At 41.4% G+C, this 17873-nt stretch overlaps 1 protein-coding gene across 13 annotated transcripts in view; it reads right to left on the bottom strand.

Annotated features, from left to right (window-relative positions):
- Nucleotides 1-17873, bottom strand: part of cacna1ab (calcium channel, voltage-dependent, P/Q type, alpha 1A subunit, b) — a 204548-nt gene that overhangs the window by 9444 nt on the left and 177231 nt on the right. For 5 of the 13 annotated variants that reach the window (XM_042213760.1, XM_042213763.1, XM_042213762.1 and 2 more), the window contains 8 exons: nucleotides 16201-16304; nucleotides 12477-12598; nucleotides 11088-11223; nucleotides 9649-9762; nucleotides 7913-7930; nucleotides 7412-7447; nucleotides 3354-3552; nucleotides 635-873 (listed from right to left, as the gene is read on the bottom strand). In XM_042213760.1, coding sequence (XP_042069694.1) covers nucleotides 635-873; nucleotides 3354-3552; nucleotides 7412-7447; nucleotides 7913-7930; nucleotides 9649-9762; nucleotides 11088-11223; nucleotides 12477-12598; nucleotides 16201-16304 — 968 coding nt within the window. The remainder of the gene's footprint in view (nucleotides 1-634; nucleotides 874-3353; nucleotides 3553-7411; nucleotides 7448-7912; nucleotides 7931-9648; nucleotides 9763-11087; nucleotides 11224-12476; nucleotides 12599-16200; nucleotides 16305-17873) is intronic. The other 8 variants (XM_042213766.1, XM_014341387.2, XM_014341388.2 and 5 more) reach the window with 5 other exon arrangements.

Below are 17873 nucleotides of genomic sequence, written 5' to 3'. Positions count from 1 at the left end.
ATCCTGCAAATGTGAAGTATTCTACTTTGACTCTCCCAATGTTACTTGGCTGTCAATAAATAGTACCTGAACCTGTTAGCCATTAATTATTTTTTTAAACTGATCATCTCAAAGTATTTGCAGAAGTACATCATTCAGGGCAAAAGAGGGTGAGTTGTTGATGTTCATTAGGCTGGAAATGTTACAGAACTATTTCTGAAGATATTGGATTTCATCAACCCACAGTTAGACACACTGTCTTTAAAGAATGAATTTCAGGACCACTATTATCCTCCCCAGGAGTGGTCGGCCAAAGGGATCGGCTGGGAGCTCACAAAAGAAGACTGGGTAACTTTTAAGCAGTAAAAGGCCATTCCGACATTACTGCATTCCAGCATAAGGACCTTATCCTATCTGTGAAACCGGGTGCTGACAGGATCATGTATTAGGCCTTTTCTGATGTCCTATTAATGCCACCAAAATAAAAATCAACAGATCAAGCCATCTGTCTGTGAACTGAAGCTCAAGAGAAAGTGTCTCGTGCTTATGCAGAAATAGAGAAAATCTCAAACAATCCAAAATGCTCCCGATGAGACATTCTATAAAGAAATTAAACAGCTGAACCTTGACAATAATCTTTGCTTTTGGAGCCCACCTGTCTGTGACCTCGTCCGTCAGGCCCCTCGCTGGGTGACCGGGACCAGTGACGGTCGTGGGGATGCCTGTGGGAGTAGTCGTGGCGGTCGTGGCCGTACCGCTCCTTGTCCATAGAGCCGTGATGATGGTGATGGTGATGGTGGTGACGACGGTCCTTGGTCCGGCCACGGTCCCGCTCGCGCTCCTTGGGTGGCAGATCACCTGACTGTGTGGTGGTGCTGAGGTCTGTGCCCAGTCCTGGCAAAGAGACGTCTCAGTTTACATTTAAACCAATAATTTTATTATCCTTGAGAACATATTAACAAAAATTCTACTCAAAGATATTCTTAATTCTCAAGAAGTCTTTATCCACTTGATTAACACAATAAACTTTCCATGTTTACTGTAAAGCTAAAGTTCTTAAAACTGCAAAAACATGCAAGAAGAAAATCCACTCCAGTTGTGCAGTCAAATGCAGAACATCTCCACTCCAGAATCGATGTGGCAGAGCAGAGGATTCTCCATTAGATTAGAGAGCTCTTCAATTATAAAAGGGTTTTAGAGGTTAACTCTGTCAGCGTTGTTGCATTAGTTTTACAGCTGAAGCATGCAATTTGGACTCGCAATTAATGATGAAGTGGGCTGTCTGCTTTGTGCAATGTTCTTTTCAAGGACTTCTCTGTGCCAAGATTAGAATTGCACTAATATTTGTGAATATGATGATCTGTAAATGTATGTTGACTTAGGTAAATGGAGTAACTGCTGCTGAATTACTCTTGACCTGGCTGCAAACAACACTGCACGCAGTACTATATGTAGAAGTTTCTAAATGTCCATATGTTGCAATCTTAAAAGGTACTATCAAGGTACTATTTTGTCAGAAAGCAATTGCAAGTAGTTGCAGTCACCATCTGGTCACCCAGAGGTTCATTGGGCTTTACTCTGAATCGCTCAGTGACCACTTTCGATCACGAGGTGATTATACAGGTTGCATGGTGGGAGACAACCTGTCTCCAAACAATTATGGTCCTTCTAGGACTAACTAGAACCACTGATTGGTGAAGGTTTGTAAACCATTACCATCTAATGCATAAATGCAGTGTTAACGGATCGCAATTATGTGCAAAACACGTCTGTCACATGATCTTTGCAATAGGAGACTCAGCTGATTGTATTTCGGTTCTATTCCTTTATAAAAGCAAGGTTGCTGAGTCAATTTGCAATTAAACCATTGCCCAATAATGGACCTAGCAACTAGGTCACTATTTGTGGAAGAATTTCTGAATTTCTGTTTCAAATCTATGAGGTTTGGCTCTGAATGTAAGCAGTTAATGTGAATTTCTGTGCATGCAGAAGGCAACAGCTTTCTGATGCAAAAATGTTAATTTGAAGATGGCAGGTAGTTGCAGACATGGTCACCCTTGTTGAAGTCAAAGGCAGCAAGATTACAAATCCATTGCACACAGTTGCAATAAATTTTTGGACATGTTTTGGTCCTTAAAAACGTAATAAGTTAGATGAAAACAACATCGAACTTGAGGCTAATGTTTAATTTTAAAATATCCATTTGAATCTAAATCAATTCCTATGACCTTCCAGTCCTTAACTTTAGAGAAGTAAGAAGCATGTTTATAGCCTGGTACAAAAAAACCCCACTTTTGATTTCTATAGCTACTTCCCCTTGACCACAACTATGTTAAGGTTGCCGTGAGTCCTAAAGTATTCTTCTAAGTGATAGGCAGCTAGCTTAGCTGAACTGAGCTTTGACTGCTTATGTGTCTTTTGTAGCATTTTTAACTCACTTATTTTGCAGTTGTGGTTATGTGTACTAGCATATATATTACAAGAAGTCTATGTTACAATTTTTTTGAGTAGATATTCTAATACATTATTTGTATTTCAACATTAATAAGCACCTAGTCTCTGAATACATCTTGCTAACCAAGCTAATGTTACTAACAAATATTGTTACATCAATGACAGCCTTAAATAATAATTGATTTCTCATAGTGTCACAAATCACAAACCAATGGGTATTTTTTTTTATTCAGTCTACTGGTCAAACAAACGTTTCTTATGCTAACATGGCTAACATGCTAAAGTTTAGCATGCGAGGTAGAATTTTCTATTTTTCAGCTAAGACATCTATGATGTAGTATAGTTTAGCATAAAATGCCACATACTAATACAAATGGTAGCCTGTTAGCAAGACTTAAGTTTCTCCTTGTGTAAAGAGACTTGGTGACATGAGAAAACTCCTTTCTTCCAAAGCACAATCTGTGCTTGAATGAAATGACAATAACATATTTTCTAAATTAACTGTGAAGTCTTATGATTTTGTCTACTTATTTCCAAGCCACAGTTTTTTTTTCATATAAAAGCAAAGTTAAATCAACAAATAAGTCAAATGCTCATGAACAGCCACAACAAACTTGCCCTATATTTGTGATTGTCCGTGATGCCATTTTGTATTGTATTGTACAACCAATTTACATTATTTAATTTTAACACTAGCCCTCAAATATGGAAAGTTACAGTTTTAGGGATCTTCTCATGGTGTTAAACATGACAGTCTGACCACAGCAATCAAAACACCAGTCAGCTTAGCCACACCATCTGTACGCAGACGATGCACTGCTCTCACACTGAGATTTATGGCTCATCTTTCTTTGGTGAACTGAACACTGGTGCAGATGTTGGTCTGATTTCAAAGGAAATAACCATTCTGAGTTACTCACCCGTGTCCGCGTCGGTGTATCTGGTCAGGGAGCGCTGCGAGGTGCGGTGGCTTCTGTCCCTGTGCCTGCGTCCTCCATGTCTCCCCTCCTCAGACACCACCCTCTCCAGCGAGTAGTCGTCCAGCCTCACGCCCCTGCCTGTACGCCCATGAACTAGGCTGGACGTGGAGCGACGCATCGGACTTGTGTCAGTAATGGTCTGCGAGGACAAAGGAGGCAGAGTAGAAGAAAATACAGAAGAGGGAGATAGAGGCAGATAGAGAAATCATAAGGTAGGGGAGAGAAAGATAAAAAGAAGTGAGATTTAAGGCCTTGGACTGCTGGAGTGGAGTCCGTCCTCATGTCTGAGAAGGACACCAGTCACTTCAGTGACTTTTGCTGAGTATATAACATTATGGTATTGGGCGTATAAGTGCTTTATGATCCAATGCCAACTCTTGATTTAGATGCGTGGTGGTTCGGAACAAGACGGCAATTCAGGATTTCAGAAGGTGCAGTTTGATTTGATAATATGAATATTTGGCTTGTGTGCTGTAGTGTGTGGTGACCTATACAGATCTAAATATGATTTCTGAATAGCCTAATCTGACCCCAGCTAACGGCATTAGCATTCATGTAACTTGAAGGAAAGGACCTGAAATCCCTTAGTATTAAGTCTAAGTATGAAACAGCATGTGACACCATGCCTCTTCACCAAAATATGGTGATATGAAACGCACAGATATAAACAGGGAACTCACAGGGAGAGGAGAAAAGGGTAGCGCGACAGAGAACAAGCATGAGGTTGAGCTTTAGAAACCATGCCTCACATGCACAGAGGAGCTATATTGCGCTTTTCCCCACAGCAGCCATATTTCATTTACATGAAACTCGGGTTGAGATACCATACAGTCTTTTTATGGTTTGATTTATAATTAAAAACACAAAATGCAAAGCTGAAAATTCCACATTACTTGGCATTTCTTAAAAAATGTGTATATATTTATAGCCATGAAAAAGAACAGATTTTATGTAACTTTTGCTTTTCAAACTGGCATATTATAATTAGCTGGATGACATAAATGTCATGCCAAAGGTATGAAACACATGGTAAGGAGAGCCTTAGTCCTCATCATTAATGAGAATGATGCAAAAATGGTGTGGGAGGAAAACATTACGCCAATCTGACAATAGAGCAGCAAGGGTTACATCTTATTCAAAGACTGATCTTGTTTCTCACTACATGCATATTTTCTAAGTATGATCGAATATAAATCAAATATGGACACTCTGCGGATAAGACAATCCATCATTCTAGGCGCTCTGAGCCAGAGCAAAAGCTCTTCAAGAACTCAACAGGAAAATCCTACACTAAAAAAACTATGAGACAAAATGTTTCACTGTCCACTGTCTGTTTGAATAAACAAAATAATAAACAAATATCAAAAGTGAGCTGGTGATGTGATTTACTTCCTGCTCACCATGAAGGCTCATCTACTCACAGCTGAAATGTGACCTACAACATATATACTGGGACCAGTTCTACATGATTTTCCTGCTGGGTTCATTGTCAGGCTTCTCTGATCAGGAAAAAGACCCTGCCCACACTGTGAACCCCCACAAAGCCTCACATTAACTCGATGATAAAGCAGGTCAGTCTGCAAGCAGCAGGCCAGACAAAGACAAACACAGGAGGATTCTCCGCCCTGAGACGAATGTCACCACTTACAGACAGCAGTCTGTACACAAGCCATGCATGTTCTCTGAGTAGCTGGCAGTACAGAAATGTGTACACCCTTAATCCACACACACACACACACACACACACACACACACACACACACACACACACACACACACACACACAGAAAAACTTGTGTCGGACTTCGAATTTTCTGGCTATATTTACAAAGTTATATTCTTTTCCCCCCATTATTCGGACACTACAAAGGCCAAAGCTAATATCAAAAAGTTGCATTGCTACACCCATAAATCGCAGAAACTTTACCTGCTGCCACTTTCATTGTTTTCAACATGGATCTTCAAGTTTCACAGAGAGGATCAAACTGTGTGTCAAACTGACCCACCCTCGACGTAGAGGAGCTCCACCCTTTGTGAGAGCAAGATTTCTGGCTATAATCCAGAGACCAAAAAGAACTTTTGAGTGGAAGAGTCCAGCTGTGTCCAAATCTGAAGACGGCACATTAGGTGAGGAGCATGATCAGGAGTATATCTGTCCTTTTTCTTTTAATTTAAAAGGTTGTTCCCCAAGAATATGTCCCAAGAGTCAGACTGTCAAAGCAGAGTTTTAGGGAATGTTCTGAAAATTCTGACTGAGAACAATCAGCACTGGAGTGTGTTTTTGTGAGATGGTACTTTTTTGGCTAGAATAACAATATTTAGTCACTACCGACCCGACTTGCCAGATTTGACTAGTCTTCCCTGGTTTTTAGTTAGTTTATCAGTCTCTTTTGTGGTCTTATTGTATACCTTTTGAGAGCAGTTGACTCACATTCTTGTAGACATCCAAGCTCTCAGTAAACTAGTCCATTAACGCCTCATCAGGCAGGTTTCTTTCAGTTTTTCATTTTTGTTTCATCCCTAGTTATACTGTTAATTTTGAATTGAAAGCAACTTAATGTAAGGTGCTGAACAAAACGCAGCTACATCATGAGCATCACACTCTGCCTTTCATGCCACCTTTTATGCTACTGAACATCAGGCTTTGACTAAAGCAACGCCTTGCCTCATTGGCACACCACTTTCTCTCGCATCCACAGTGAGACTTTGCCACGTCATGCATGAGTAATGACATGCCGGCACCCTGCCTATCCCCGGTACTGGCCAACAGTCACATATCAGGGCAGTCCATGCTTTTCATCATACACTGTTGACCCGGTCTGCAGTGATGCAAAGGATTCAAATGCACAGGTAATAGACACACACAGACGAGCACACACAGACGCTGCGTACGAGCTGAACTCCTGTGAAACTCTCACAGGGAGTGAAAACAATGGAGCGCAGAGCGAGCTCAACATGAGCAAACTCGAGAGAGAAAAAGGAAGAAGAAAAAGAGAGACTCAGATAGCTCAAAGAAAAGCCGACAGAAGAGGAAGACAGAGGAGAAGGCCTGATCAAAGTAGATCTGAACAGTGACAATTAGGTCAAAGCTGAATCAAAGAGGCTCGAGTGCCAGATGGGTGGGGTTCACTGCATTAATGTAATAGAGGTTGACTTTTTCTAAAGGTGCATCAATGAAGGAGAACACAACCCATTACCACAAAAGACTATATGCAGACAACGCAGAGATTTCTTTTAAAAAGGCATAAAATTCCTGCTTGATGCTGACTTTCATATTGTGTCTACAGACATGAACACAAAAGTGTTGCACAGCACTGAAAATGGTGGCTTTTGAAAACTAGATAGACGTTTGATTTATCTGAAATTTGGGAAAATCGCTGAGTTTCTGTCCAAGAGATGAATACCCTTTGCTCAGAACACTTGAATGAATGAATGAATGAATGAATATGAATATTCTTTATTGTCATTGTCACAGGTACAATGAAATTGAAAGATGTCTCTGGTCAGTGCAACATCACAAAAGATAAATACTTAAAAACTATAATTAAATACTGTGTGCAGCCACTCTGGAAACAATGGAATATTTGGTGAATGAGCAGAAGCAAAGAGGTTTTGAATTTCCATTCAACCGACTGAACCACTTGGTTCCATCTCAGTGTTTGATTGAAAACTCAATCATGGCCCGTGAACACTCTGAATGGCTGTTGAAGAACAAATGTCGGCCACACAGAGTGCTGAAAATTTTGCTAAAATGAAAAGGATTTGGAAATGCAAACTGCCCTGAATACCAGGGCAGGGGCAGTTTCTTTGACACCGAATGGCGAGTTGAACTGTTTCACTGCTGTTCAGCTCCACCCATATGGCACCTGATGTGGGGCGAAATGACCAGCAAAACTACAATCTGCTGCAGATCCAGTTTGGAAAGACAGACCGGCAGAGAGAGACAGAGGAAACGAGCGGGGGAGAGGGCAGATGGAGATAGAGCAAGAGGTACATACACTGAGGTTATTTCCGCGAGGCCTGTGTCTCCTCCGCTGCAGAGCAGGTGAACACAGAGATGATAACGTATAGCAGAGGAGTGTAGCACGCACACGCACGTACACACACACGCACACAGAGCACAGGCCCGACGTAGCATAGCCACCAGGACCCGAGGAGAAAAAAGGATGGAGAGAGAGAGAAATCGATAACAGGATAAGACAGTGATTTGTGGAGGAGAGAAAGAGAGGATTTGTTTTTTGAAGAGGACAGATGAGGATGTCGGACAAAAGCACAGGAGGATGAAAAATGAAATACAATAAAATGATATAAAGGAAGAAATGAAGGAGGAGTTGGGTGCAGAGACAGGAGAAAGAGAGAAAGAGAGAAAGAGAGAGTTCAGTTAATTTCAGGATGTCTAGCGCGCAGCACGCATCAGAGCCAAGAGATCTGCGGGCGAGCAAGAGGAGACAGAGGACATCCCCCCCCCCACACACACACACAAACACACACACACTTACCGAAATAGCACGAGCACTCTGGAAAGCAGAGCAGTGTTAGAATACAGTAAGTAACAGTGTACAGACGCACATGTATACTGTTTACACAACACACACGCTTAAACACAGATACACACTCACAGATACACGCACAGGATATTTTCTACAGAACGAGCTAGCTTTCCGTAGTTTCTGGATACTTTACGATTATAGAGACATTTTTCGTTTCAAAGCAGCGTCATATCTACACTAAACCTCAACTCTATTTTTCAGAGTTGAAGACTTAGCAATGTTCAAATGTATAGGTAACAGACCTGGGTCAGGCAGTGTTTGCTTTAATGAGTGCATACTGGTGTGCAGATACTAAATATGAAAAGCATCTAAGACAATACAGTACAATAAATCACAGCCATTGGATAACTGTACAACAATGTGAGGGTAAGGTGATAACCGTTAGCTCTATTGTAACGTTACATTTAATAAGTGCTTCCACAAAAACATAAGTAAAAAGGTATAAGCTGATTTTTTATTATGTACACAATCCTGCTGTTTACTCCAACTGCTCGGACAGAAAAGCCTTATGAAGGAACCAACATACCAAAGTGAGAGCAACATGACGTGATGCAGTGAAATGCTGTGGACATGAATGTGTTGGTGTGTGTGTGACTGCAGCCAGAGGCTTCAAAGTAAGTACGTAGGTCCACAAGCGCTGTATGTGACATGTGCTGAAATGTTTGATTAACTGAGTTTCAATAATCCTTCTTTAAAGTAAAAAGCTGATTTATTGCGTTATTTAATTAGATCCTTACTGAACTATTGCAACACCTGCCTTGGCGTGACAGGTTTAGCTAACTGGAAAAGCTCTCTGTTGGAATGGATTTGTGTGCCACAGTTAAGTGAGGATACACAAACCTGATCTGCAGATGTATCGAATCTTTTTTATTTTTGTCAAAGTTTTGTCAGTTAAAAAAAGGCATGCCTTACATGCGTGCACCCATCATCATACACGCCACAGTTTCACTTCAGTGACAGCGTGGGTAGCTGAGATCACGCTCTTCATCCTGTCAGTCACGGCCCAGTATAATGAACGGATGACCCACTTTATGTGTAACTTTCACGTCAACAACCGTGTGCTTTGTTTCCCTTGAAGTGTTGCAGACGCTGAGTTTTATTTATTTCGCAGCTGAAGAGTGACTCTGGCCACAGTTCACACGGGACAGACACACCAAGGATTCAATGGAAATGGAGCGGGGAGCAGTGACAGGGGAGGGGTTAAATATTCTCTACACACAGGTCTTCTAGATGTATATTAATATACATATCTAGGACACTGATCCAGCCTTCAGACCCAGTTTTACATTCTGCAGTGCTGCTCAGAGATGGAGCTTGGAGATGAGCAGTGATGGGTCAGATGCTGGAGGAGTGAAGGGTGAAAGGGAGGCAGTGCTGGTTAGAGGATGGGTGGAAAAAGAGGAGGGAAGGGAAACGAGACAGAGGGAAGTGAATTTACAGCAGTCTCCTGTCCTGACATTACATCCTAAGTGGCACGTCTCATTCAGAGACCCAGAGTTACCTGAAATGCTTTAAGAAATATGAAAAATTATTATTCGAACGAGAAGGTTTTAGATGATGTCAGACTCGTTCCTTTTTATTTGTTTTAGGATGGAGAGAGAAGCTTTTCCAATTCACTTCAGCTGTCAGGCATAATGTGAGAGAGTGAGGATGACAGTGAGTGATGGTGAGATGAAGGTGCTCACTTGGTTGTCTGCCGAGAGGCGGGGCATGGAGAGGGTCCGCCCATGCCCATCCATTGGGTGATAGGGCTCAGTGTCGGAGTACCCGTCCCGCCCCATCTCCCTCATCTCTACCGTCTGTAAAACACAATGAGAGGGGGCGTGACCACTGTCTGCTGAGGGGGAGACTCACTGACCAATCGAGCGAGGGGCATGACATGATGTTAATGAGTTACAAGGATAGGATTATTCATATGATATTAGTTTTCTTTTTTTTCAATTGCAGGACGAATAATAGGACAATTTATGCAACAAGCTGCATAAATTTAGTGTGGGGATGGATTAGGTCAGCTTATAAACTATAAAACCACATAACCATAATATATTTAGATCCAAAATCCAACAAGGAAATACTTCTTTGGAACCACTGGAAAACTATTTTAATATCAAGCTGCCAACCCTCTGAAAACTGGAGCCTCTCAAGAGCTCAACAGCCAACTTACACAACTTGTAATTCGCATTTCGTCTTTGTGCAGCCGTCATGGGATTCAGAAGGGAGACGAGGCACTGGGGAGTAGGAGCACCCCAACAGACAAGCGGAAGTAAAGGAATAGTGGGGAGGAAAAGGTGTAGGTCACAAAACACATCTGTAAACTTTAAGCCACTGACTCGAGAGGAGGTTGGAGAGGAAACAGGAAAACTCAAGGGAGAGGAAGATGGTCAGACTGCGAGAATAAGGCAGGGGGAACATGGACTAGGGGGAGGAAGATGGAGAAAGAGAACGAAAGGAGAAAAGTGGGCACATCTGGAAAAAGAAAAAGACTGCTGTTGTGCCTGCGGAGTAACAGCAGCAACATCGAAACGGCAGGAATGAAGGAGCTGATTAAGTGCAAAAGTCCAGGTCTGTAAAGGTGTCTTCCATGGCTTAGATGCCTATCCATCCACTTGTGTGCTTAGATAATTACAAAAAGACATTTCTAAATAAAATGCTCGCCAAGGAGCAAAGGAAACCAGGAGGTTAATGACACACCTTACCTGTCTTTAACTGCTCTCTTTAGAAAGCTGCGCTTTTCACTTTACAATGTAGAGCTCTGAACATTTTTACAGGTTAATATAAGATCGTTTCAGCTTTGAATTAGCAGCGGACACTGAAGTGGAGAAAAACCCTCTAAAATGTTTTGAACTGTATTTATTTAGCAGGAAGTTTTACATGTTAGATGCTTTAGAAAAACGTAATAGCAAGTAGGGTCACTGAGTAGCTACACAAACTGAAAAACCCTGCAGAAGTAGGTTGTTGAGTTGGGATTGCAGTTTCTTCCCTCCAAATAATTAGATGCAGTCTTATAGTTACATCCTTCTCTATTATGTCCACAGATATTACTAGACCAGTGTGGAAGCAGGGACTGGTTGGGTTTAGACTGATGTTATCACGGTGACAACATGCATGTTCGGTGTCATTATACCTGGGGGTTGTGACGGTTGTCGTGGAGGTCGTCGGGGTAGGGTCTGTCCGGGCTCCAGTTACCCGTCTTTTGGAACATTTCCTGGGCTTTGGCCGTCACCCATGACTGGCTCTCAGTCATGCCACCCTCAGGAGGTCTGGCACCCACACACACACACACACACACACGCAAACATAAATATGAATATTATTGGAATGCTAGGGATACTGTAATTTTTCAGTAATCCTTAATGCAACAACACCGAATTTGCAGAAGACCAAGGAATTAATTTAGAGTGGGATTAATATGTCGGCTACTATTGACCTGTTTACTGATTTATAGAGTCCGTCTAAACAGGAGCTGTACTTCAAGCTTAATTTTAATCTTAGCATGGTAACATGATTACAGATACTATAATTATCATATTGTTGCTTATTTATTAATCCTTTATTTATCCAGGTAAAAAATCTCATTGAGATTAAAAATCTCATTTCCAAGAGAGACCTGGCATCAAGACCTTATACTCATGTCTTGATAAACAGCGCTTGTACTTTTTCTGTATCTGATCTGATTTATGTTTACACTACATTTAAAATCCAAGGTTTGGAAATGAAAATGAAAACAAAATTACATTTTAATCTACACTTGAGGAAAAACTAATATCATAATTAACTGAAAAATAACTATGTTACAGAGATCACAGTGTATATTTGTCAGAGGTTTGTTTTAAGGATTAGGGTTTCTTTACGTCAAACTTCTCAATCACAGTAAAACATCAGTATATTATTTTGTTTGATGTGATGATATGATTAAAAAAAAGAGAAGCATGAGATTCAGCTGAGGTGCTGTGGATGAGCTGGTGCGAGCTAGTGGCACCATCTTTCTCTGCAAAGACTTTAATAAGTCTTTAATAAGAGAATAATGATAAAGTTATCAGAATTCCAGCAAACTTTGGAGCATCCTAACTGTGGCATGTTTTATAATCAATATCTTTCAAAGTTTAAATAAGGAGACCAAACTAAATAAGAGTTTTGATAACCTTCAAGAAGTCACATGATGCCTTATATTCTAAATATGGCTCCTAAAATATTATAGTGAAAAATGTACAAAAACTGTAATAAGGCATAAACAGCTGTAAAAGGTCTGGTCAAAAAAAAATAAGAAGCACATTTTGCTTGTTTTTACTTTCAAACCTTTCCTTTCAGCTCACTATAGCTCACAATCAGTGTTAAAGGCATTAGCTGGAATGGAACTGGCACAAAAGGGGGGAAAATAAAAAACAAACAAACAGATTTTTTGAATTGATGTACAGTGTGGATGCGACTGTATGCGTAATGTATTTGTACTGGACGTTTCTGTCTGAAGCGCCTCATTGCAGTGTGTGTATGGGCTTCCCCGTTTTCTACTCACATGCTGTTGATGTTGTCTAGCTGCGTGCTGGAGAGGCCGTTCTGGCCCTGGCCTCCCTGGCCGTCCGTGCCGCCTCCCTCAGAGGGCGGCTCCATGCGCTGAAACATTAATGGCGTTCGGTTCTGTGTGAGATACACGACATGGCCTGCAGGCTTGCATCAGGCACACTCAGGGGGGCAGACACAGGACACAAACACAGGATGCACTCGCAGCATGCACCCACACGGGGGCGCCATCAGCAAGCACATGGCTGTGGGTATCCAAGGTAAAGTTTCCCCAAAGACTACTTGATCTGGAGTCTGCTTGCTACCCAGAAAGTGTTAAAGGGACACTGTTAACTCTGATATGTTGGGTAGAGATTCAGGGTAGCAAAACTGATCTCAGATCCGTGTCAGAGGGGAGCTTTTACCTTGAGGTAAGATTGCTCTTAAATCTCAGGTCTTGGACCAGGTTCTCATACTCACAAAATATATCTATATAAAGACATTTTACTCAAAAATCATATACTGATCTGCCAAGTTGTTTTGAGTAACATGCCATTTCAAGAGAAGTAGTAATCTGATCCTAAACCAGCAGTATTAAAAAGCAACTTCTGCTTCCATCAGACAGGTCAAAGGTCAAGCCGTTTTACTCTCAGGAGATCCTGTTTCAACAGAGTCCTCTCTGGAGTGGCTTAGCGTTGATGGTTCATGACTGCGAGAGCCCATGTCATGTCCCTCCATGGTCTGGAAGCTAAAGGCCGGAGGATAAATGACTGAAGAGCTGCTCAGAAACAAATTCAAACCTCTTCAGACACATCAGGCTGATCTGTTGGACAGGAAGTCCGGCTACAATGTGCACCATTAATAATGGCCAGCTTTGGTTAGCTGCTTAAAAATGCTGACATTATCTAAGCTTGCCACAGGATACACGTCATACTGATTGTGTCAGACACAGAGACAACCGATATGACTTCTGTTTGTTCTCACGAATGAAGTCACAAAGATATCACTTTTAAAAAAAAGCCATAAGTTTTTTGATCCTGTCCAACTGTCTTTTCCAGTGTCAAGGAGAAAAACAGTTTAAGTTTGTCTCTGAACAGTTTTGTTCTAGCACCAGAGCCACTGATGGATCCTGACAAAACTCATGGTAGAAATGTTTAGATGGATAGGATAATGACAAACAGAGAAACACTGAACACCTCTGGCTCCAACTGAGTATGTTTCTGCAGTTGTGTGTGTATGAATGAATGCTTCCATGACAGAATGATTACACAGGGAGACACTGGTCTCAGGAATCTTCCCTCAACGTCCCCGCAGACAGAGAAGGGAGCAGGCAGATTCAAAGAAACACAGGCTGAAGAGAATGGGTCTCGGTTAGAGAAACGTGGTGGCAATCAACCTGGATTGACCAAATAGGGAGAGCTTGACAGGTCAAAATCTCTAGCTTCCTGGAAGGATAAATAGAAGACAGAAGGACACAGATGGCATGGAGGATGGGCACAAGGGACATCAGACAACATCCATGGCAAGGAAACAAAGTAGCCAACAAAGACAAAACAACAAAATACTGACAGACAACGATAACAAACAATGACTAAGACATTTCACACTTGACATGTGCACAGCAGGAATGAATGGAGGCAAAGAGGTAAACAGATGAGTTGTTAAAGAAAGGAGCCACCCTTAGCTTCTTTTATTAGTCATTTTAGGTCTAAAATAAATATTTGTCAATTTTACTTATTTTCTCTTTCTGATTTTGGGGTCTGAGCAACAACAGGAAGCCGTCACGACCCGAACGCTTCACTGAGGACCCATCAGGAAGCATTCTGCCTCAACTGCCTCCTTTCAATGTGGAGGAGCAGCACCTGTATTCTGCCTGTGTGTGCAACCTCATTCTTCAGGGTCACTAACCACAGCTTGTGGCCATAAGTGAGGGTGGGAACATAGATCGACAGGTACAGCATCTAGATGAGGTCAAAGATATCACTGACGTTAAGTAACCTTAACCATTAACCATATGTTTTGAAGAAAAACCCCCTCAAGACTTTGGAGAACATTTTGCAAAAGCCTAAAGATCACACATTTTCATTGTACAGTGCTGCTAGACCTTAGAACAGAGGTAGGGAACTCCAGGCCTCGAGAGCAGGTGTCCTGCAGGTTTTACATCTCAGTCTGGGTCAAAACACCTGAATCAAATGATTAGTTCATTACCAGCCTCTGGAGAACTTCAAGACATGTTGAGGAGATAATTTAGCCATTTAAATCAGCTGTGTTGGATCAAGGACACGTCTAAAACCTGCAGAACACCAGCTCTAGAGGCCTGGAGTTCTATACCTCTGCCTTAGAGGGTTAACCAAAAGTGGGCTTGTTGGCTCAGAAACTAAGGAAAGCAGCTTTCACTAGGGAGCACTTAAATCTGAAAAGCCACATCCAGGCAGTTCTGTTCACTAATTACTGTTTGCTGAAGAAATCAGCGTTCTATGTAAATGTGAAAATGCTCCATCATGCTGGATGTGAAAAATTAACTTCCGGCACGTGTGTTTCTTTTTCACTTGTGTGCCTTTATTGTGTGTGCATTGGCCACACATTGCACATTACAGAGGGTGGATAGTGTTACTTTAACGGCAGGATCCCAGTGGCAATGCTATGGGTAATGCCGCAGGGGGATGATAGGATGACTGAAAAGTGAAACCAAATGCCCAACCCTACTGGGTATCCAAACCTGATGCTACACAAAAAAAAAGACTTCTCTAAATATACACGTGAAGATTGTGGGCGGATTCTTCCTTCAAAGCAGCACGGTAATATGAAAACAAAGACTGCAGCAGAAAAGAGGAAAGCAGTGGCGAGATAAAGTAGAGATGACGAGATGGTTAAAGTCATCGTGCACTGCTGATGTTGAGAGAGCTGGTGTCGAACTGTCCGTTCAGTCCGATGGGATAGCTGCATTCAGGACACACGCTGTTTTTGACATGATGTAGTGTTGGTAAGAGAAAGGAAAAACATACTCTCCATTCACCAATGCACTCCTTCATTCGACAAAATGGAAATCTGGAGACAAGACATGCATCTGAGTCAGTAAGAATGAGCCTGACACCATTTCATGGGCAAATCTAGGAGCGATTGCACAAGTGGAGAGATGTTTCCACACAAGCAAGTGCATCTTAAAGGCATTCATTGACACAAGGGGACGAGCACTGACAAGGAACAAAGGTAAGGCCATGTGGTATCATCATCATCATCATCATCATCATCATCATCATCATCACTGTTCAGAAGATTACAAGCAATAAAATCCTTAGTTTAACCTTTGGTTATGCTTTATCCTCCTTACCATGCTCAAATTATCCATGATACAAAACAAACAAAACAAGTGAAAGTGTGGGGGAGGGTCAAGTTGCTAACTGTCTGGAAAAGATTATATAAAATAACCCTTTTAGCAAGCTTTGTAAAATAATAGGCTTCTTGATCTCTTGGTTAGCCAAGAAAGCAAGAAGGTACTAGAAAAAGTATGCAGATTTTTAGAAGCATGCTAAAGAGACGGTACAGTGCAAGAGGGAGGTAAGCTGTGCTCAGAAGTGTAGCTGGGAGTCAGCACAGGATTTAAATGTATAAGACATGTTTCTTATTCTTTTAAATCCATATCTGGCAGAAGAACGGCAAACAAGAGACGACCAGGAGGAGGAACACAAAAAGAAAAAAGTCTTTCGGTATTTGGAATATTTCTCTGGCTTGGAGTCTACCTGTTCCTCTCGCAGGGCCTGCAGCTTTTTCGTCTTGCTCTGCCGGTAGTACTCCATGATCATCATGGCAGCGTAGATTTTGCCCACCGTCAAGTCTGTGGCTGCTGAGAAAATGACAAGTTACCCTGCAAGATTAGACCCGAGTGTGATGGGACCCTGAGCCATGGGGGAGGGATGGGAGTGGGGGACAAGACACAAACACTGACAGAGAAATACACAACATGCATAATCCACCAGCAGCTGGAGATCTTAGCTTAGCATTAAAAAATAAATAAAACTGTAACGTCAACAAAATACTCAGCATTTGCTTTTTCTGAGCTGAGGAGCTCCTAGCTTTAGCTGACAGAGGTACACGCCGAGAATATTTGATCAGAGGTTACTGATACTTCTGAGCAAAGAAAAACGTTAGTTTCAGCAGTTTTGGTATGTGGATAAATAAATCAAATATATAAATTAAATTAAAAGTTTACCAACCATTTAAGCAACTGGAAAGCTTTGGGTTTTGCTAGGAAGCATAAACACTTGACTTTGGACCAATAAAAGAAGGTAATGTGGTCTGATGAGCCCAGATTTACCCTGTTCTAGACTGATGGGCACGTCCCCGTATCATCGAGCGATGACGTTTTTCTCAAGAAGGCAGCAGCAGGGACAATTTCATGGTTTGAGGCAAGAGTTGTATCATGACCGCTTTCATACATTTCAGAATGTCAGTGGGACAGTTTGAGCTCTTGTTGGGAGAATAGGGACCAAATCTATTTAAACTGCTTCAGTCTGCACACAGTTACTGCTGCCACTGCAAGCCGATTTGCAACCCACCTCCACACCAGCTTCTACATTTCATTCCATTATGACTTAATCAATGTCATGTTTGTTATCAGTGATGTCTGCTCTCGATTTTACTGGCGTTCTTCCCACCTTAGGATTTCCACATATGCGTTTTACAGGGTGGGAGGATCCCAGAACAAAGCCATCCCGGCAAATATGAAAACAAATGAATTCTTGGGAGAAATTTATGAGCAAGCACACAGTCTGAAAGTTCACATAGCAAATACCTTTAAATGTTAAAGGAGCATTTCTGGCAGTTCTTAAATTATATCTTGCTCATGAACACTGTAGCTTGTCATGTTTTAAAAAAAAAATTATATTGCACTTTCTAAGGGCAAATAAGAACCTGTATTACTTCATCAAAATACTTAACATTCAACAAACGAATATATTTTTTTGTTTTTTTTGAAGAATATCAGTAACCACTGTGCAAACATTCCCGAATGAAGCCTTAACTGAAACAAGGTTAAGCTCACTTGCTGGTGTACTACAGGCATATACAGTACGATATCACAACACAGTACAGTAACAAAGCTGGTAGTCTTTTCACAGGCAGATGCTGTTCTTATATCTTTTCAAAGGACATGCTCTTATTATTTCGCTATCATCTTATGATACAAGGAAAAGAAATTCCTTATAAATTAATATGAAGGCTTAGGACTAGGCAGCCACCTCATTAAGAAACGTGGACACCATAGCCAAGTGATCCCTGAGAAAAAAAGGAGCTCAATTTTTTTCCAAAAACTCCGGATACATATCCCCAGAGTTTGAGTGAAACACATAAATATTTAAAATCAGAAAAATATTGAGCTTTGTTTCGACTGTCTGTGAACACTGTGAATTACTAG

The sequence above is a fragment of the Haplochromis burtoni genome, unplaced genomic scaffold (genome assembly GCF_018398535.1).
Source record: "Haplochromis burtoni strain Fernald_Lab_line unplaced genomic scaffold, NCSU_Asbu1 Contig_479, whole genome shotgun sequence".
Lineage (NCBI taxonomy): Eukaryota > Metazoa > Chordata > Actinopteri > Cichliformes > Cichlidae > Haplochromis > Haplochromis burtoni.
Note: the sequence above shows the minus strand (reverse complement) of the source record. Positions and strands in the feature narration are given on the sequence as shown.